The 22414-nt window shown below is 40.7% G+C and overlaps 1 protein-coding gene across 4 annotated transcripts; it reads left to right on the forward strand.

Annotated features, from left to right (window-relative positions):
* The first annotated feature begins 15768 nt into the window (after positions 1 to 15768).
* Positions 15769 to 20622, forward strand: asphd2 (aspartate beta-hydroxylase domain containing 2). Of its 4 annotated transcripts, none has more exons than XM_030736953.1 (5): positions 15769 to 15876; positions 15957 to 16084; positions 17250 to 18449; positions 18898 to 19011; positions 19209 to 20622. In XM_030736953.1, exons 3-5 carry the CDS (start codon positions 17585 to 17587, stop codon positions 19337 to 19339), a joined length of 1110 nt encoding a protein of 369 aa, XP_030592813.1. In that variant the 5' UTR covers positions 15769 to 15876; positions 15957 to 16084; positions 17250 to 17584; the 3' UTR covers positions 19340 to 20622. The 4 variants fall into 4 exon arrangements, with proteins under 4 accessions (XP_030592813.1, XP_030592814.1, XP_030592811.1 ...); XM_030736954.1 differs by having other exon boundaries at positions 15782 to 16084; positions 19209 to 19339; positions 20190 to 20622; XM_030736951.1 differs by having other exon boundaries at positions 15782 to 16084.
* Positions 20623 to 22414: the final 1792 nt, after the last annotated feature.

A 22414-nucleotide genomic window follows, 5' to 3' on the forward strand; every position in this document is an offset into this window, starting at 1 on the left:
TGTGTTTGACTTTCCTATATTATATGACACTTCACGCAGTGATTATCGAGTTAAACATAAAAGGCAGCCATATGAGAACGTGTTGGTGCAAGACTAACGTTAAACAGACGGATAGAGAGGACTTTTGTGCTAATATAGGATGAACGCGAGGTTGTCTTTTTCTTTTGTAGAGGAGACTTAACAGCAAGATTTCTGTCAGTTCCAATAAAATCTTCAGACTCCTCATCTTTATTGCCGTGTCTGACATGGACTGCTTTGAAAATGTCTAAATCCCTCCAGTTTCATAACCAATCACATTTCTTGGAGACGAGTGACGTAAGAGCGCGATTCGCAAAGCTGCCGTCGCTATCGCGTCCCGTGTGTTCGGTTTCACCCCAGTGGCGATGCGACCCATCCGTCGCTGTCGTTTGTCGCTCCCCGTGTGTCGAGCCCATTAGAAGTGAATCATGGCAGAGGGCAGTCTGCCTGCAGCTTAAAAGAAAACATCCAGGTAAAGTGATGTGGATAGTGGATAACCCTGTCTCCGGTTTTGAATGAGATCCTATTATTAGAGAGAGACAGTCTGAGCCGTTTTAGCCTCACAAGAAGGACAAAAATGAAAATCCAACTTTGACCATAATACAAACTAATCACTGCTGTGTGTTTTCAGACTCAGATGGGCAAGATCTCAGCATCAGACTGTCCAAAGAGGCACCAGCTTCAACAGCAGACTGAGACAGACAAAAGAAAACAGCAGCCTCAGTGGGCTCCACAGGTGAGCATGTTCCTGCACCAATCAGCATCTGTTCTTTGTCGGTCTGTGTGCTTTATAAATGTAGTATTGATAAGTACAGTAACCTAACCATAGTAACCATGCAACAGTCACTCGAAACATCTACTTTCTAACTGCCTGGCTGCTGCCTGCCACTCATTTTACAAACCATGTGGTAACAGGCCTGAACCTCTGCTTCCTTTATTCCCCTCAAGGTTAAAGGTGACGTTTCAAAGAGTCTTCAGAGAGAAGGGACTGATGTCATGTATCGACCCCAGCGATTATGAAGATGACAGAGAGAGCAGCTATGACTGTAAAAGTCTGACCACGACTGTTTTGCACTTGTTTTACAAACAAAATTCACCAAACTCAGTTTATTTCATTTTTACAGGCCACACTCACTGCAATTAAGAAAAGAATCATTTTAATCACTGATGACTCAATGACTTCATAAAAGCTTTAAGTAGTCCGGGTAGAGCCAGCTTTGAATGTTAACACTTACCAAATAGTACCTGTACAGAGTATTTATGTACGTGTATGATGTATGAGATGTTTTTCGTGTTGAAGTCATTTCCTGATTACTGTGAATGCTTGCAGCATTCACAGTATTGTTCTTGTATTCCAAAAACCTTCGGTCGCTAAAAACTCAAGCAGTGTTTGGGCTACAGATGCCGTTCTGGTACCAAAACGTTCAGCCTGTTCTGGAGATTTATGCTCTTACTTTTCTTTTTTGTAACCTGTATACTTTTTAAGATATTGAACTTTTTATAATCTTCATTTTTGTCATTCAAAATGAATGGGGAAGTTTCAAATCCTTTTCAAATCCTTTCAGACTTTAAAAGATAATACTTTCAGCTAGAAAAACCACTTAAGCTTTAAAATGAAGCCAAGCCTTTCAGCTATTCAGCTATTACTTGGTGTTTCAAAATCTTTTACGGTTTAAGCACAGTGAGCGTTTAAGTTTAAGGTGTTTTTTCAGCCGTTTCAGAGTTTATAATGGTTGTGTATTGTGTTTGCTAGAGTGGGAGCCTGATTAGTAGAGTGGGAGACTTCAAAACTTTCAGGTGGAAAATTTATTTTTAAACTGCCACTGTGTCCACACTCTTTGCGCTACAGCCATCATTTTATGCTCAAAATGTAGAGCTGCTTCTCTACTTTCAAACAATTTGTCTCTAAACCCTGTCAAATGTACACTTTTTAAACTGTAAGCATTCAAACAGAGGGAGTACCTTCCAGCTCCTTCATTAACCTCCATAGTAATTTCAGAGAGGTGATTTTCTCCAAAGCAGAAATGAGCACCTTATTTAAACTGCTCCCACGGCCACACTTTTGAGCCCAGGAAAATTAAAATTACACCACTGTCTAGAGCAGGTCCTTGTCACGCTCACAGTTTAAAAATGATTTTGATAGGAGCTACAGTTTTTGATTTAGAAGTTATTTGACAGGTGCACTGAGGCAAATTTGACAGAGTGCATGCATCCCATCAAGTAAGCAGTGCACTTGCCAGGTGTTTCCAATTAGCGCATTTACAAGCAGTCAGCTTGGCAGAGCTCTCCAATATGTATGCTTGCAAACCTCAGTGCTTGTGTGACACTACTGTTGGCTCAGTGGTAGAAAACAGGACCATGAATGCACAAGAAGCAAACAGAGCAGGTTCAAGTCCCACTTTACTCCGAACTTTAAAAATTTTCCATTGAGCATTCATTCACCAGCTTAAACTCTTTCAGCCAGATTTAAGCTCTTTGAAGCATTTCCTGGCATTTCAGCTAGAGAAACCATTTAGGCTTTAAAATAAAGCCAAGCCTTTAAGCTGTTCAGCTGTCCAGCAGTCCAGCTGTTCTTTGAAATGTAATAACTTCAGCATACCTTCAGCTAGAGACACCGTTTAAGCTTTAAAATAAAGCCAAGAGTGCATGCACCTCAGCAGGTAGGTAGTGCACCTGGCAGGTGTTTTCAGTTGGCGCATTTACAAGCATTCAGCTTGGCAGAGCTCTCCAATATGTATGCATGCAAACCTCACTGTTTGTGTGAGACTCCTGTTGGCTCAGTGGTAGAAACAGGGACCATGAATGCAGACAGAGCAGGTTCAAGTCCTGCTTTACTCCAGACTTAAAAGATTTTCCATTGAGTTTTGAACTTTAAATCTTTTCATATTCAATGATATTATACTCATTCTTTCCACAGTTTTCTGCACCTTCTTTCTCCTTCATGTTTAGGACAAAGTTTCAGTGTTTATTTCTTCAAGCCATTTTTGACTCTTTAAAACTTTTTATATCAACACTTGAGCAAACTTCAGTTGAATAAGAAAAAAAATTTTCTTGCTTTTTTTTTTTTTTTTTTTTTTTTTTGCTGATACTGCACTCACCCTAGTGGTTAACCAGAGAAGCAGCAGCTTTAATAACACAATGTCAACAGCATACTCAGGAAAAATGGCCCAAGGTCATCAGATGCCATAGCCATCTCACTCATGGTGGCCCATTTCACCCATTTCAATGTCTTTTATCGTTTTTCTTCAGCTACAGTAAAAATTTCTTTAGGCTGTTTTTCTTCCCTTTAAACAAATCGAGTTTAGTTAAGCTACTTTATTGACAGTTTCAGCTATTTTGTATTTCAACTTCATTTTCAGCATTTTTCAGCTGCTTTAACTCTTTCAGCCAATCAGAATTAAGCTCTGAAGCATTTCCTGGCATTTCAGCTCCAATCATTCAGCTTGCAGCATTCACAGTGCATTTTCTTCAGGAAATGCTTTTTCTAGTTTATTTTGTAATCTTTGTTGGTTTTCTCTTCTTTGGAACTGATTGTGATCCAGTGTGTAACCTCACCTGCTTCCCTTTGTTCCACATGACTAAGTTTTTTGTTTTCTGTTTATTTAAATTTCTGTTTCATTTTGATCTGTGTTGTGTGACCCTTGCAGACTGTTTTGTGGACTGCTTGCCTTGCTGTGTGTACCTACTGCCTGTTTTTGAGTAAAGATTTGGATTTTTGACTTTTACCCTGTCTCTGTGTGTCCTTCAAGTCCTCTTCCTCTGAGTGACGCACATACACATGTTTGAATTCAATAACTCAGCTTTGCCACTGTTTTCAGCTGTGGTCAGCAGCAGTGACTCACAGCGTGTTTGAGAAAGGAAATTCAGTTTTATAAAGTGATTATAGTTGGGACTGTTGGGACAATAACAGTGTTTTTATGCTTTTATTATTGAGTTATTGCCTTTCAAACATACATGAGGTCAAATTATAAAGTTCTGTATAAAGCAGGAGCTGTGAAAAATCCTTCTGGCTTCAGGACTGACATATGACATTAAGTATCAAATCTAATAAAATATTAGAAAAATGTGCTCTTGTGCTATTGATAATACTGTCAATCGAATCAAATTCATATACAATTTTTATTGTTTTTGCATATAAGTTAAACTGGATTGGAGGTGGTAACCATAAGCATACCAAAACAATGACAATTCACAATATAACATGAATTACTTGTGTAAGTCATCATAAATAATGAGCCTAATCCTCTCATCAGTGTCACATTGTTCTTCCAAGTCTTCACAATGTTAAACTTTTTGTTTGTATATATTTTCCCTTTTATTTTATAATCAAAACTGTGAACAAAACTACTCTCCTTCTCAAACTAATAATACTGGTAATCCAGGGCATCATTGTATGCTAAGCTAGGGTTAGGGTTAGCAATTCAGACTCTAAATGCCATCCACGTTACTCTTGCTGAATCTAACAGATATGTAGGAAATTGCATAAGAAGTGGATTTTTATTTAATATCCATATTGATTATCAGTCTTCATTTTAACCATTGATCCACGTAGGGTCTTGGTGGGAATGGGCTCTATCCTGGAATCCTTGGGTGAAAGGTGCACCCTGCAGGTCTCCAGCCCATCATAGTCATTTGGTTCAAAAATATAAAAGCAAACTAAACCCAAAGCAGGCTCCCTGTATGGAAATGATGAGCTGGCTGTGAGCATTCTTTGACTTTCACTCCACCTGCCCCATCAAACCACAGCAGTAAACGTCTATGAAGGAAGCAGGCTCAAAGCTGACACAGTAACAGTGAGCGCACTGTGCAGTCTAAACTCTGCTCTGATGAATTATATGAATGTAAAGGGAGTCATTCAGGATTGTGAAACGTCAGCTGCAGAGCCCCACCCACCCCCAGTATCCATCATCAGAGTTCTGCCACATTCAATTTTATAAACAATACTTCAGAGGTTTTAGTGAAGTCACACTGTGACAGTGACGAGCATATAGGTGTGTGTGTCATCAGTGGCTACAAAAGGCCTTTTCTTAAAGAATAACGTGGTGATGTAACTAGCAGTGAGTGAGGTGACATCATTGTGTGTGCATTTCACAGGGTAAAGGTATGCAAATCAGAGTCATTAAAATAGAAAAATGAGATAATTGAAATACAGTCCATCCATCATCATCTTCTGCTTATTTAATTTAGGACCACTGGGAGTTTGGAGCTTATCCCAGCTAGCACAGGGTAAAAGGCAGGGTCCACCCTGGACAGGCTGCCAAATTTATTGCAGGGCTAACACACTGTATGTGTTACAAAATCCACTATAATATTTATATTGAATGAAATTGTTTGAAAATATAAAGCTAATTATTAAGGATATCACTGTTTTGTCATATTACTAAACCATGTCCAAAAGTATGTCAAACACCCCAAATCACATATTTCCTAAAAAGCTTATGGCCTGTAGATTGGATATGGCATGGTTGATACTTGACCCAACCTCCTCAATGTCATGGACATAGTTTTACAATTTTTATCATATTGAAATACATTGTTTTTCAATGGGCTGAGACTGAAACAGCGATGCATCCCAAAATATTAATATTCATCTTCAACCTTGCAGCATTAACCCTTGTATTATGCTGAGAAAAAAATACGTTCATTATGTTGCTCTGAAATCTCTTCATCTACATCACTATCCCAGTTCATAAGCTGCGATAAAGCTTCTTCAGCTGTAAATCATCTGGAGCACATTTTTGGTGTATTTCTCAAAGAAAGGGAATGGACACAGTGACAAGGACAGGGGGGAGAAAGTCCTTCTTCCACACATACCTGGTTCTGAATGGCTATTCAGAGGCAGTCAAAATAAAGTATATCAAAGAAACATGTTTATTTGGGATTTAAGCAACTACTTTGTGTCTGGGTCAAAATGACCCGCAACATCATCTTTGTATACAAACTCTGTGCAGACACTCCACAGCACATCAAAGTGTCCAGATTTTACACAGCAGTTCATGACCCTAGATGAGGAAAAGTCATAAAATTTCATGGAAAAAAAAAGAATAACCTGCACTTTGAAATTGAAATGGGTCAAATTGTCCCGAAACATAATACAAAGGTTAATAACAGTTAGACTCAGGGGACAATGAAGGGGTATGGGGGGGGGGCAAATCAAATTTTGCTTGGGGCCCCTTCAAGGCTTTGGCCGGCTCTGCCTCCTGGGTCCTACATTCAGTGTTTTTAAGGCACAAAAACATTTGTCCCACTACTTTTTTCGCTTCTTTGTACAAACCGGAAATGCGGGGCAGGAAGGGTGTTTCTCAGGAGGTGCGCTTACATTATGGCATTTTTCTATAATGATGTAAGGGCTGCAGCTCCATCTGGTGGCAGATGGCTGCATAACATTTAGGACAAACATTTACCAGCACTGGGTTAATTAAAACCTTAATAATTAGGCTAACCGACTAGTAACAATAGCTACGATTAGTCATCTTGTCGAGTAATCGCGCACATCCCTATTTTATACTGGTACAAAATAATGACATTTCAGTTAATACAGGGAGGGAGAACAAGTCCATTGTTATGGGCAATAAAGACAATGAGCCCTGTGGATGACAGATGTGACATTTGTAAATGTTTAATTTATGGCAACAATGCTACAGAAACATACTCCCTACACAGACTTTCTCTACTTATCTTGACATTCACTTCACTTTTCTTTATACAAATACCAGCTGTCAAGTTTGTTTTGTCAGGTAGACTTTAATAATGGACACCAGAGCAAAAGGAGTGACTATGCTGGTGAGTGAGATAAATTTCAGAGGGGGGAGAGGGTGACAGCTGCAATTGCTTTTTTTTTTTTTTACATTACAGATACAGAGCATTACAAATTTAAGACCGCAATGTGGACTGCCGTCTTTCAATCGGTCATGCCGTTTTAGAAACTGTATGCACCACTTTTGCTTCTTGACTCAAAACTCCTAGCAGGTTCGTTGGACAAATGGGACAAAAAAAAGGCGCAATTTTCTTATAGGTGGCTTAACCCACAAAATTAATACGCTAGTGAGTTCTGTTGCCTTTCTCCAAACACATCTTCAGATTAAATGATGTATCATGGTATATTATAAATACATATACTCAAAATAAATCCGACCACGACGGTATTTAAGTGTTGCTGGAAAAATATATGTCCACAAAACCTCTGAACTATATTTTTAAGCGGGGTGATCTGTTCAACCTGGTACTGTTGTGTGTCCATTTTTTTACAGTGTGATTTCAATTTTGGCAACTAGATGTCAGCAAAGGTGCAGAGTAGACTGAGACTGTGGCTGCCTACTAACATATTTCACCCAGACTCTGATGGGGCCTCAAAGGTTGCTAGTTTATGAATCATCAGTATATGGCTAAACTGACCTTTCACCCCACAGCTCACTAGGAGGAAGAATCAGGGCCGGTGTTGTGCCAAAAAGTGATCGTCTGCCAGAAAGTGATTTTTGATGTTTCTATGTGCTTTTATGTGTAATGTATTTGCTCATATTGGTGAATAGAGTGTAGTCAATAGGATTTATGAAGGGCTTAGATATAAAATGAAGAAATGACCTGTTATTCATATAATGCACGTACATTATAATAAATCCAGTCCTCTTTGGTCACTGAAAATATCTTTATAGAGTGTAATGTCATATTTGTTCTGATTTCTGCTGCCCTCTTGGCCACATATCTCTTTAAAAATCTGGCCAATCGCAGTTTTTACCCTGATAAATAAAGAATATATAAAAGTCGCTGCCAAAAACTGATTGCAGCTTCTACCTTGTGACAGAAATGTTGTTTCTTACTCAAAATGACTTGACTGATAGTAATTTCCCTTTGGGATCAATAAAGTATTCTGACTGACTGACTGACTGACTGATATCATTCACGAGAGACATGTTTGACATATTTTTCACAGATTATAGGTCAGCAAGTCATTTACAACAGTTTAAATATGGGCAATCAATTTCTGGCAATCACTTTTTGGCAGACGATCACTTTTTGGCACAACACCGGCTTTTGCTGTGGGCAATGTGGGCGACTGCCCAGGGCGCAATCTATTTGAGGGCGCACGAGCGCCGTCAAAAAAAAAAAAAAAAACTCAAAACAAAACTTGCCAGTTTTGGGGCTTAGGTAGAGGGTTAGGGTTAGACTACCGCTCATTTCCATGTCAGATTAGTGGAGTGGGCGCTGGGGCGCCCTCACTGTCACGTCAACTTGCTGCGGAGTGAGAGTCATACAGGTTGTGTGTGTAAGAGGAGGCAAGGGGGAGGGGGGCGAGGCGAGGGGATAGACTGATCCCAGGCCACACAGCACAAACTGCTTTAAAATAAATTGTATTTCATTCCTAAAATTAACATAGACCCACATACCTTCATGTAATTAATTGGGTTAGCTATGTGAAAAATGTAAAAAAAAAAAAAAAAAAGTCATAGGCCACGTAAATTTGTTTACGTCACGTGACTTTGGTTGATTGACGGGTGAAGGGACTGTTGTGGAAAGGTAATATGGATCAAGGTAAAAAAGCAAAGAAGCCATCAGGTGCACAGTTTAGAAAAAGAAGAAAAGAAGAAGAGGAGAAACGGGCAAAGCATAAAGGTATGCAGATTTCTGTGAGTGACGTAATTGACATTAGGCGATAGGCTATTTATTAGCCTCTTACTAATATGGTGCTAATTAGTCACAGAGGGCGACTGTATTTGGTTTTTAGTTTTGCTGAATTAGAATTAGAATTGAGGCATCATGTCATGCAACTAATTTCACCCAGACAACTTAGTCTGGTTTATGTCCTGGCTGGATTTGTTTTTATTGCTATAGGCTATGCTAAATTGAATAACTTATAATATACATTGACATAACATTTTGTAAGCTACATGTCATATATCCTTTAAAATAAATTGTTATGTGTTGTGCTTAGTTAATAGGATGTTAACAAATGTTAATAAAGTGCATCATGGTCATTTTAAAACGGTAACTGATGCATGTGTGATGTAAGTGTCATCTAACTTATAATATTATCTTAATTGTAAATTCAGGGGCACTTCTCAAATATTTTGGAGCTGGAGCACCCACTGTCCAAAATGAGGAGTCAGATACTTCCACAGCAGCCACAGACATGGTCCTGGAGTCTGATGAGGGGCCATCTACTTCTGCAGCCACACAGGCCTCTTCAGGGATGGTCCTGGAGCCATCTACCGTCTCAGCCTCATGTGTGTGTGTGCGTGTGTGTGTTTTTGCATAAATTTTTACTTTTGTAAACACTATAAATGCTGTAAATAACATGTACTAATGACAATACCATTTTCTCTTTATTAGAAATGCCTCAACCTGAAATCCCACCAAATCCTGTCCCTGAGGATGAGCTTCTGTCTACTGACCCTGCTAATTGGCCTTCAGTTCTGACTGACAGAATTCAGACACAGCTGGTTTGCAGAGGACCAAGTGAGGTACCTGCTGACTTTGTTTTCCCCAGGAATGAGTTGAATGGAAGAAGTTGCCATCACCAGTATTTCAAGAAGACATTGGTTAATGGTGAAAAGAGTCCCAGAAGCTGGTTAGTCTATTCAGAGAAAAACAACAGCCTTTTCTGCTTCTGCTGCAAAGTCTTTTCTAAGAGGACAGTTAACTTAACAAGCTCAGTCCTGACAGATTGGAAACACTGGGACTCTAAGTATGGGACTTAGAGTCTCATAAGACGTGGACAAACTACCAAACAAAATGGCTTTATGAAGCATAATGACCATGTCATTCCAGGCTGTAGGGCTTACTTTATCAGCTGGCCTCACTGGTACTAGTACAAAGGAGTATTAGGTCCACATTGAGAAAAAAAAATTGTGCATTTTGAGAATAAATTCAAAATTTTGAGAAAAAAGTCAAAATGTGCAGATTAAAGTCGCTTCAGGTCAGACACCTGCCACAACACGTCTGTTAAACCCTCCAGAATGTCTTGTATTATGAGTTAGTGAAACTATACTTTAGAATCGGTTTTAGTAACAAGGAAATGATTTCTCTTTTAGTACACAAACACGATGTAGTGATAAGTATGAGGACGTTAAAGACAGAGTGCAGAAAGCTGCATCTGCTCAGAAGGAAAAACCACACAAACTGGCAAAGGTTAGATTCAAGGATGGCTGCACCTTCGTACAGTACAGAGGGGACATGTAGAACCACAAGACACAATAACACAGCTGATCAAGTTGTTTCTACACAAGGCGTTTTGTAGAGAGTATAGCAGCTGTGGCTGTTATTTGACTTGAAATGACGACTTTGACAATTTTGACTTTATTCTCAAAATAATTTTTTTTTTCTTAATGTGGCTCTCACACTCCTTCACATACTAGCAGAAGTGCAAAGTTTTATATATTTTATTGGTCGAAAACATTTAATAATGGTCAAAAATGCATTTATGTAGGTTGACTGGCAACAGAACTGGTTCTTTAATTAAACAACGTTCTGACATGAAGGAATCCTCACAGATAATGTAATTAAATTATTTACTTTTTAAGTTAAAAAAACAGCTATTAAAATATGCCTATTCAGTTTGAAACTCTAATCTAATAAATCAAAATAAATATCAATAAAAATAATAATAAGCAAAAGAAATAAATAAAAGTGATACCTCTCACATTTAATAGACAAGCTGTGTGCCTCTTTACAGCCCTGCATTTAGTAGATGGTAAGCACAGATTCATTGCCAGGCACTGATATAGTCGTTAAAAACTTGTGTTTTCATAGGATATTATTTCAAACACATAATAGTGAATATACACTGCTCAAAAATAATAAAGGGAACACTTAAACAACACAGTATAACTCCAAGTAAATTGAAACTGTCCACTTAGGAAGCAACACTGATTGACAATCAATTTCACATGCTGTTGTGCAAATGAAATAGACAACAAGTGGAAATTATTGGCAATTAGCAAGACACACTCAATAAAGGAGTGGTTCTGCAGGTGAGGACCACAGACCACTTCTCAGTACCTATACTTTCTGGCTGATGTTTTGGTCACTTTTGAATGTTGGTGGTGCTTTCACACTCGTGGTAGCATGAGACGGACTCTACAACCCACACAAGTGGCTCAGGTAGTGCAGCTCATCCAGGATGGCACATCAATGCGAGCTGTGGCAAGAAGGTTTTCTGTGTCTGTCAGCGTAGTGTCCAGAGGCTGGAGGCGCTACCAGGAGACAGACCAGTACACCAGGAGACGTGGAGGAGGCCGTAGGAGGGCAACAACCCAGCAGCAGGACCGCTACCTCCGCCTTTGTGCAAGGAGGAACAGGAGGAGCACTGCCAGAGCCCTGCAAAATGACCTCCAGCAGGCCACAAATGTGCATGTGTCTGCACAGACGGTTAGAAACCGACTCCATGAGGATGGTATGAGGGCCCCACGTCCACAGATGGGGGTTGTGCTCACAGCCCAACACTGTGCAGGATGCTTGGCATTTGCCAGAGAACACCAGGATTGGCAAATTCGCCACTGGTGCCCTGTGCTCTTCAGATGAAAGCAGGTTCACACTGAGCAAATGTGACAGATGTGACAGAGTCTGGAGACGCCATGGAGAGCGATCTGCTGCCTGCAACATCCTTCAGCATGACCGGTTTGGCAGTGGGTCAGTAATGGTGTGGGGTGGCATTTCGTTGGAGGGCCGCACAGCCCTCCATGTGCTCGCCAGAGGTAGCATGACTGCCATTAGGTACCGAGATGAGATCCTCAGACCCCTTGTGAGACCATATGCTGGTGCAGTTGGCCCTGGGTTCCTCCTAATGCAGGACAATGCTAGACCTCATGTGGCTGGAGTGTGTCAGCAGTTCCTACAAGATGAAGGCATTGAAGCTATGGACTGGCCCGCCCGTTCCCCAGACCTGAATCCGATTGAGCACATCTGGGACATCATGTCTCGCTCCATCCACCAACGTCACGTTGCACCACAGACTGTCCAGGAGTTGGCGGATGCTTTAGTCCAGGTCTGGGAGGAGATCCCTCAGGAGACCATCCGCCACCTCATCAGGAGCATGCCCAGGCTCTGTAGGGAGGTCATACAGGCACGTGGAGGCCACACACAATACTGAGCCTCATTTTGACTTGTTTTAAGGACATTACATCAAAGTTGGATCAGCCTGTAGTGTGTTTTTCCACTTTAATTTTGTGTGTGACTCCAAATCCAGGCCTCCATTGGTTAATAAATTTGATTTCCATTGATGATTTTTGTGTGATTTTGTTGTCAGCACATTCAACTTTGTACAGAACAAAGTATTCAATGAGAATATTTCATTCATTCAGATCTAGGATGTGTTATTTCAGTGTTCCCTTTATTTTTTTGAGCAGTGTATAATCCAATTTTCATTAACACAGAGAAGATAATTCATCAATATTTTCTCCAATTGTCTTTTTTTTTTAACAACGAGGTCCCGTGTGACAAAAGAGACATTATGGATTTTTTGATACAAAAAGTTATGTTTTGTGCTTTTGTTAAGTTTTGGTAAACATTCATGTTTTTGTCATATTTCAGAGGTGCTTTTTTTTATCATTCCAAATTTTTATGACTTTGTTAGTTTGGTCCTAATGATCTCACCTCATTGTTTTCTAACTCTGATTTGATTAATTCTTTTAAAAAAACACAAATGCACTGGGTTCCTTGGAGACCCCAGTCAAAGCACCCAATTCTGCCTATGCTGTTTTAGTAAATGGAGCTATTTATTCACTTAATGTTTGAAGTGGTTACTAAATTTAAACATCACACAATATCAAGGAGGGTACGGGACAGTCTGTCAGTGATGCTGAAGAAAGAAGACAGATACCATCAATGTCTTCATCACCTGGATGGCAGACACAGTTCCAGTCTGTTGTGGTAAAGATAGAACTGAGAATGAAAGCAACCTGTCAATTTATCGGTCAATCTACATTTCTGCCCTCACCTATGGTCACAAGCTGCAGGTAGCGACTGAAAGAATGAGATCGCAGATACAAGTGGTGAAAAATAGCTTTCTTTGAAGGGTGTAAAGGATTTCCCTTAAAGACCGGGTGAGGATTTCAGCCATTCAGGAGGAGCTCAAAGCTGCTCCTCCTCCACATCAAAAGGACCTGAGGTGGTACAGACATCTGACTAGGATGCCTCCAAGGTGAGGTGTTTCAGGCATGTTTTACAGGGAGGAGACCCAGGGGCAATACCACACTGGAGAGATTACAACTCTGGGCTGGTTGGTTTTCTTGGGGTCAAAATGATACTGAATGGTTTCAGCATATGAAAACATCACAAATAATGTGATACCAGAATCAAAGAAAGGTAAATAAGCTGTTAAGTAAAATTGTGGGTTGAATTTTAATATTTTTTATTAAAAATATGCAAATTATTTGTAGATTTGCAAAAAGAAATAATATCCACTGTTGTTTTCTTTATATGACATTAATTACATAACTGATAATGTTTTGAGAAGAAATAAGTTTTGCTATTATTATTATTGCTGTTGTTGTTATTTTGCTATTATATTTGCTTCTTACAGTAAATTATTCTTGAGGTCCATAGAGGCCAGTCAGTAATCCATGTATGTTGGTAGGATGAGCATTAAATTAATGCTGCAGCAATACTGTGTTTTTTATTTTTTAAAAGTAATTTAATAATTAACTTTAAAAATCATTAAACAATTACATTAACGGAGTCAATATTAATTTATGATTAATTATAACTCAACTGAATAAAGAAGGCCAACATTCAAAACCTTCTCTATGAACCTAAAAAGCTTCACATTTACAGTGTGATGTTTATTATTTATGAATGTCTGTTTAAAACAATATTTGCTGTGGCGTGCAGTCAGAGGTTTGTGCACACTTACTTACACTTACACATACGAATCAGTGAGTGCGTCCAGTCGTTTGACTGTATGTATTACATGCAATAAAGGTAATAAACAGAAATAATGCCAGTCATTTGTAAGGTCCTGTTACTAAGCTTGTTGTTGTGTTATGTAAATCACACTAAATTCCTTCATTTATGAAATGCATATGGGTATGTATACAGTACATTTCACAGAAGCATGATTTTTAGAATTTAAGTGTAAGTGCATGTAGAGGGGAAAAACAAAAACATAGATACTTCCATGATGATGAAGCCAGTTAATATTCATCATGTGGGGCCTTTGTTAGCTCCAAATTAAACAGAATAGTTTGTGTGAAAATGTTTAAAAGGTCACTCACAGTCTAGTCTTTGAAAGGACCATCTGGGCACGTGCCCCTCTGACATACAGTTTTACAACTAATTAATAAATAAATAGCAATGCAGAACGGTGCCAAACAAATGCATTGTAAGAGCTTTGATTTTGACATGGCTGTTCTTCTCTGTGTCACTGTTGTTAGGTTTTCCTCCTCTGAAATTTTACAGCTTAACTGCTTAAAAAATCTGTGGGCTGAGCAGTCATTCCTGATGTCTTCATTAAAATGAATTTTTTGTAGCAGCACAGTGATGCAGATTTGTTGGTGAAAAACAAATATTACAATTTGACTCTTTAAAAAAGTTGCTTACACAGTCAAGAATAGCCATCTGGGGTTTCATAACGTGCGGTAGGTTATTTCCAATAATCTGCTACTCATGTCTTTTTTTCTTTTTTTTTTTTAGCATAGAAGCTGATTTTTGTGTGATATCTTTACATTTATTAAATAAAGACCACAACCATTGCTGTGGATGAAATCGAGGTAAGCTGCAATGCATCTTGGGAAATGCTGTCTGCAGATTTGTCAAACAGCAGTCGATGGGCGCGCCATGAGACATGCGGAAGAGCTCCCAGCTCAGCGAAGTCAATCAAGAGGATACAAGGTATAACTTTCAAAATAAAATAACTGAGCAAGGTAAACCTGGAAACTGACTCTCAAGACCTTTTTAACGGTTCCCCCACTTACTACCTTTATTACAGTGGTAATCTGACAGTTTTTTAAACTTTGTGAAAAAAAAATATTGAAATATTACCTTACATACCAAAAAAAAAAAAAAAATCAAAATTTAATCCTACTTCAGAATAATTAACCAATTATGAAAATTGATGCATATTATTCTTCTAATATAAGAAAAGAAAGATTTGTTGTATTCAAGTTATAGGGGGGAAAGGGAGGGAAATTGTTCTTTTAAACATTCTCTGCATATGTAATGCCACAAGAAATGCCAGTAGATTTTTTTTAATCATCTCGCTCCTGGCTGACTCATTATCAGCCCCCGATATATCTAACTCCAGAACACATAATCTCATCAGGCAAAGCAACAGCAGCGTAACTGAGAAAGCAGGTTTAAGAAACCGTGAAGCTAAAACTAGTATCTTAGGCTTTCTGAAACTTTCCTAGGAAAACTATTACCGACAATGTGTGTATGAAACTAAAACAAAGTAAATATGTTTGGGGGAAATCTTTTTTTCACTTCTGAGTTTTGGGACAGTTTAATTGTAGCGCCTGTCCCATCCTGAGGACTAAAAGTCAGACCTCTTCCGCTATAATCTTTTAATAATATTTTATCTGACTCTTACAAATTCTCTAATTTGATGAACTTGAAGTATTTGAAATATGCTCCTGTCCAGATTAATGTGCTTCACTGATTTAAAATCTATTGATTTGTAGCGTGAAATCGCTCCATCATTGTCTTTCGCTGAGTTTGGAGTAAGTGGTATTTTTATTGCTTGTTGCTTCTCCCTATCGAGACTTTTATTTTGAAAGGTACAACGGGAAACATTGCTGGATATTCCTTTCCTTGCTGTAGGCTGGGTGGCTTCCCTGGTGGAGCTTTTAGTATTTACATCAATATTATCTGAAGCGTATCCGACGCTGCTGCCCAGCACAGACAGCCAGACAGGGAGTCCACCCGTCGGTAGGACAGCTTTTAATTTATTTTTTTCTGTTTTTTTCTGTTGTCGGTTCCAGTCACGACTTCTTTTGTGCATTTTGGAGCTGTTTCCTGTGATGCTGGCGAGTGATGTCCGTCTACCGTGTGCACTGCAGTGGTGCGCAGCTTCGCCTGGAGAAACACCTGTGCGCCGGTCCCTTCTACACTGGCCACAGAAATGAATGCTGAGTAGGTATGAATGCAAACCTGTGCACGAATCAGCGCCTCAAACATTCAAGTAAAGAGAAGGAAATATGACCTGGGCTCTGCCTTATGGAGCGCTACTGCTCATCAATATTTTGGGCATCAGTTTGTAGACAGCTTGGTCCCAGTGGCAGCATCTCTGAGCGGTCAGATTACATTCAAACAGTGGAGTATGTGGAAGAAAGGGGCACTGAGCGTTTTATATCGCTCTTCTGGGCAGGGTTTGGTGGTCATTGTGCTCTAAAAGCAGCGAGCGTGTGTGAGGGGGGGATGTGGGGGCGTCTTGACGGTGTCAGACAGGATGTAGGGGAGGATCTATTGGAGCAGGATTACCCGACCATTTTTGGTGAGAGCGCAGACTGGAGTTCTGATCACAGTTGACGCATTGCACTCCTCGCGTTCCGGCTGCCGGTCCATAATCATTATATAATCATTCTCATGTAATCCAGCCTTTTTTTAATACTTAGCATACGATTCCACAGACTACCCCCCCTTCCCCCCTATGATCCATTTATGCATCGCCTGCTGAGCAACCTATGAATGCCAATTTAGAAATGTGGGTGGGTATCAACACTGTTTACGTTTATATAATTCACTGTTCCGTGCGCGCGCGTGTGTGTGTGTGTGTGTGTGCCTGGTGCGCAGGAATACAAAAGGGGAAAGATTTCTATTAAATGCAGCAATGTACCCAATGACTCATGAGTTTATAGAGAGGAGAACAGGGGAGTGTGTGTGTGTGTGTGTGTGTGTGTGTGTGTGTGTGTGTGTGTGTGTGTGTGTGTGTGTGTGTGTGTGTGTGTGTGTGTGAGGCTGAATTCCAAATTGTGTTCACACTGTGTGTGTGTGCATATGCATGGGGTGCAGTCGTTTTGAAGTCCACAGTATGTGGGTGAGTGCCAGCAGGTGTGTTTAACGTGTGGTGAATACAGGATTGTAAGTTGGTGTCGAACTCTTGGGAGGCAGATATGTCTCACAGATACAAAGCAAAGTGTAACAAGTCCTGCATTAGAGGCGCACACACACACACACACACACACACACACACACTAACAGTAAACAGTTTGGAGTGCTGATGACACCGTCCTCCTGTTGTGAATTCTATACCCTCTTCTCTTCTTATTCCCCTTTCTCTTCCTTCTGTCTTTGTTTTCCAGAGAACAGATAACCCTAAGGCGTGGTGTCTGTCTGCATTTGTCTGAAAGAGGAGGAGAGGGAGCAGCAGAAATACCACACAGCCAGACATCATGCAACGCGAAACCTTCCCTCGCTGCAAAGTGCTGAGATGTTGGGCCTGAAGAGCGAGTGTGTCAGATCAAATCAGCAGACTGTTTACATCATGGAAGGGCGATAAGGGCTGCTTGACACTAGACCGAAGGCCCTGTGCGTGGTTTACGGCCCCTTTCAGTCACAATCAAGAAAAGACGCATTCACTGATCCTCTTCATCGCTTTGAATTTCCTCCGCTGTTCAGCAATCCAGAAACAGGCCAAATGGAGTGGTCACTAGAGAGTGTGAGGGAGATGGTGGCTGGAGGGATGCAGTCTATAAGGGAGTGTGAGATCTGTGCTTTTGCAATAGCCATGTGTGTGCTGCTGCTGTTTATGTGGTATTGTTACAGGGTGGGCCGGGAGCATGGCTCCAGTCCTCTGCGTGGGAGGTACCTAACCGGTCCTGGACGGATTGGAGGGGTTGTGGGGGGCTTCATGAGTTCAGACTGTCGTGGTAGGGGAAAAGGGAAGCATGGGTCCATGTCGGAGGAGCAGAACGGCTTCGCTTTCTGTCAGTCATCAGAGTGCTTCCGCTGTACCAGCGCTGGAGAGAGTCTGAACCAGAGGCTCTATCACAGCTTGCAGGAATATGCCAAGCGCTATACCTGGTCAGGTATGGGCAGGGTGCACAAAGGAGTTCGAGACCAAGGCCGGTACCTTAACAGCCGACCAACCATCCAGCGGCCGGAGGTATTCTTCCTCCCTGACCTGCCGTCAGCACCTTTCTTCTCCAGAGAAGTGCAGAGACACGACGTGGAGCTGCTTGAGCAGAGCTTCCCTGCCCTTCTGGCTGAGTTTGAGAGCATCTACCACCAGCCTCCAGGCCGCAGCGGCTCCTCCCTCCCGCCAGGGTGGAAGGCCAACGGTACTCCTCGTGGGCAGTGGTGGACCTACTACCTGGTCAACCAAGGCACCCCTCTGGTTCTAAATGTCAGGAGATGTCCACGAGCCTGGAGGGTGCTGGGCCAGCTGCGCACCTTCATCTCCAACAACGTGTTTGGCAACGCCTGCTTCTCTGTACTGACGCCTGGGGCGCTCATCACTGAGCATTACGGCCCAACAAATGTCAGGCTCCGATGCCACCTGGGTAAGAGAGTTCAGTGAACTAAAACTGATGAGGCTCAGTGCGAATTTTAACCCAACACAACAGCAGATCAGTGTATTTAGGAGGAGGAGGAGGAGGAGGAGGAGCAACGCAGTGAATCAGCTGCTCTTGAAAACCTGAATTCTCTTGAGTCATGGAGGCAAATGGCTAAAATGTTGTCTTATGCTAAAAAATGTTTTCAAGCAGCTGAGCTTTGATTCCCTTTCCATCTGTACCCGGCGAGATGGCTGTAAACAGTGATATTTATTGTTATGTATGCAGTACCTTTTGAAAGATCCTTTAGAACTGCATGTTGTAATCATACAGGGTGCTTTATGAACTGTGCATTTGGCCACCTGAGCCATTGAAAACAATCAAAAAAATGTTTAAGAGTGCATGCATTTTTGAATTCCTGCAATGACACATGGGGCTTGTTATTTTTCACTGACAGGTCTCAGAGTGCCCCCTTCCTGTGAACTTGTGGTTGGTGGAGAGCCACAGTGCTGGTCTGAGGGCAGCTGTTTGCTTTTCGACGACTCCTTCCTTCACAGGGCGTTCCACGAGGGTAAGAAGGGATTAAAACTAAGTCTTAGCTTAGGCCGTGTGATTTAATTTATTCTTAACAGCAGATTGACGTAAAAGTGGTTTAATCCAGTAGCTAAGGAAAATGGAGAGCCTTTTAGTGTGAGTCTGTTATGAATTTAAAGTGATAGTCAATTTCTTAAATTATTTTTTTTCCCGTTGCATTCTTTGTCCACGTAGGCGTTCCAGAGGACGGCCCAAGGGTGGTTTTCATGGTGGACCTGTGGCACCCCAACGTGGCCGCTGCTGAGCGACAAGCGTTGGACTACATTTTTACGCCAGGCCGTCTAGAGGACAGGGAGGGGAAATAGGTGTGAGTGAGAAACCATGTCCAAGCAAGAGACAGATGGCATTTAGGGAGGTGTCTGTAGGCTCGGGGAGCAACTCCTTGTTTTTTTGTTTTTTTTTCTGCCTTCAGACCAGCTCTCACATTCACTGTGTACATATTCTCCAGCTCATACAGTCTTGCTCTTAACGCCTCTTAGCAGATGACCAAACATTGGGCCTCTTTCATCAAGCACATTTTTGCCCGTCTAGTTGTATAAAATGCAGCCATACTTAAAAGTGCACACCTGCATTTTTTTATTTATTTATTTTTTTAGAACTTAGTAGGTGCACACTAGATCATGCATCCGTTTTTATTAATGTGTATTAGCACCGTAGCAGGGACCTTTCAGCTCATTTCTTGCTGTTTTTTGCTTTATTTTGAATCACTGAATGTTTATTTCCATATCGATGAATGACTTGACCCAACAGCAAAAATTGTGCCCAGCAATCACTTTCCAATAATCCATTTTCTCTAACAATCCTGGCGCAATCCTATGTCTTGGATTTTATGTTAAATTTATGTTATTTTAGTTGCTACTTAAAAAAAAAAAAATCCAACAGTATACTCTTTGCAAGCCAAGTAATAACCTGTCATTCTGTTTCAGATGTGTTTCACAGCACATGTGGGTCCATAGGTCAATCTGTTCTATTAACTACAAAAGAACTGAAGTCACTGTGTAAGAATTAAAGAGCCCTTACTTCCTTCTAGGCCTTAGGAAAGGCAAATGGTGACATCCAACATTAAAAGGAAACCTATTAGCTCATTTTTAACTCCATAATATTTTTCTGAAACTCCACTAGAGTAATCCTTCTATCCTTCTTTATCTTTTACAGTTCACACTCTGTCTGAAACAAGCCATTTTTAAGAGCCACAGTTCTGGCTGTGCCTGAGATGACCAAATAAGGAAAACTTTGCCGAGCTGATGTCAGTCGAGGAAAAGAGTGCAAAAAACTGTTGGAGGTGAAGCATTTAGAGCTGTGTGAATCCTGAGCCTCTGACCTAAAGGGATTACGTTTCCATACCTTTACCTCATTATTTAAACCTCTTTCCGTGTTTAATTTGGGAATCCAAATTTATATATATCCAGTTTATTAGGCACACCTATTTAGCATTTAGCATCATCTAGACATGGTTGTGAGAACCTGTTGGTGCTCAAACTGAGCATCAGCATGGGAAAGAAAAGTGATTTAAGTGACTTTGAACGTGGCATGGTTGTTGGTGCCAGTCAGGCTCATCTGAGTATTTCAGAAACTCTAGGGTCACGGTACTCAAATGGCCTCCACAGTCACCAGATCTCAGTCCAATAGAGCACCTTTGGGATGTGGTGGAACGGGAGATTCATGTAATGGATGTGCAGCTGACAAATCTGCAGCAGCTGTGATGCTATCATATCAGTATGGACCAAAATCTCTGAGGAATGCTTCCAGCACCTTGTTGAATCCATGCCATGAAGAATGAAGGCAGTTCTGAAGGCAACAGGGGATCCAACCTGGTGTATCCAATAAAGAGTGCGTGCGTGCGTGCGTGCGTGCGTGTGTGTCAGAAAAGCATAATCGCCCCCTTGAAGTTCTGCTGGGGCAGTTCAACTTGATATCACTCAGCATATCCAGTCATACTCTGGGCTCAAATATCAGAAACATGTAGGACAAACTTTAGTCTGTTTTACATGTTTTTTTGAATGGAAAACGAATACTTCTTAATGAATGTTAACATACTGTCATTGATTGTAATAATTTATATCAAACCGCCACACAGTTACAGATCAAGTAAAGGAATTTTTGCTTCCGTGTTTGTTGGTCTACTGTGCAAAATATTGTGATAAGCACATTGAGCCAGATTCAGCCATTTGTACAGAATGATTTAATAAGCAGTGCAGGTTCCTTCTTTAAATCTAATTTTGAGCTGGGTGCCGTGTTGGATTTCTGTGGTATTCCGACCTAACTGGCAGCTGTTATATAGACATGGAGACAAATTGGATTGCAGATAGAGGCGTAACAGAGTTATAACAGCTATAAAGAAACGTTCTTTTGCTTATCAGTAGCAGGTGAACAGACACATCCATGCGTGGTTTGCTAACTGAGGTCCAATGCCGATCATGACGTGAATGTTTACAGACACGGCTAATGTCTCTGTCACGGCTCCTGCCGGTGTGGTAGTCAATCGTGCTCCCCTTTGAAAATCAGTCCTGCTTTCACAAGACATGGTTGGGCAAGCACATTTTTAGGTCAGAGTGTGTGAGTCGACTCGTGCTGTACCACTGGAGATGAAGTGTTTTTGGTAAATTTACTAAACTCTTGTAATTTGGTTGCATTTGATATCAGGTTTGTATTTCTGTAAATAAGGTTGAGGTTTAAACTAAAAAAAAAACACAAAAAAATTGAATGGTCTGAGCTGTTTTGAAATGATTGTCTTTGATGCTTCAACTATTGTGTTGTCTTGATTTCTAGCTAAAGTGATTGCATTTCATTCTCGACTTCAAAGAGCCATCCATGAGATCATCATTTTGATAGATTAAAATAGTATATTCTGTAAAATGTTTATGAAGTACTAGCTCTGATGTTCTGTGATGTTTTTCTCTTTTTTTTTCTCCTCCTTTTAATCACTGTAATTTTGCGGCACTGTATCTGTTAACAAAGCCACAGTCTTAACTCTTTAACAGCACTTAATGGATCTATGTGCACAGTCTAAAAGGTAGTGAAAAAAATGAATCTTCAGCAGCTTTACTAGTCCACTGCAATTCAAGGTACCCATCAGTTCTAATGTTTACAAAGGCGTGATCATATCCGAGCTGTCAGCAGCATCGGATGACGCTGACACTCACATTGAGCTGTCCGTGATTAGGTTCAAATCAAGAGTGCTGTTAATCCAACTTAGAGTATGAAAACTGTCATTCCTAAAGCATATGCTTTCTATATGATGGGGCAACCATTTTGTTTACATTTGGACTGAGGGTTTGTTCTTTAGCACCTTCTTGTGTGAATTTTGAACAGTATTTCTGTACATTTAATAAATGGTCGAGTATCTTATTTAACCAGCTGGCGTCTGAATTCTCACTTAC

Source organism: Archocentrus centrarchus, chromosome 9 (assembly GCF_007364275.1).
Source record: "Archocentrus centrarchus isolate MPI-CPG fArcCen1 chromosome 9, fArcCen1, whole genome shotgun sequence".
NCBI classification, from domain to species: Eukaryota; Metazoa; Chordata; class Actinopteri; order Cichliformes; family Cichlidae; genus Archocentrus; species Archocentrus centrarchus.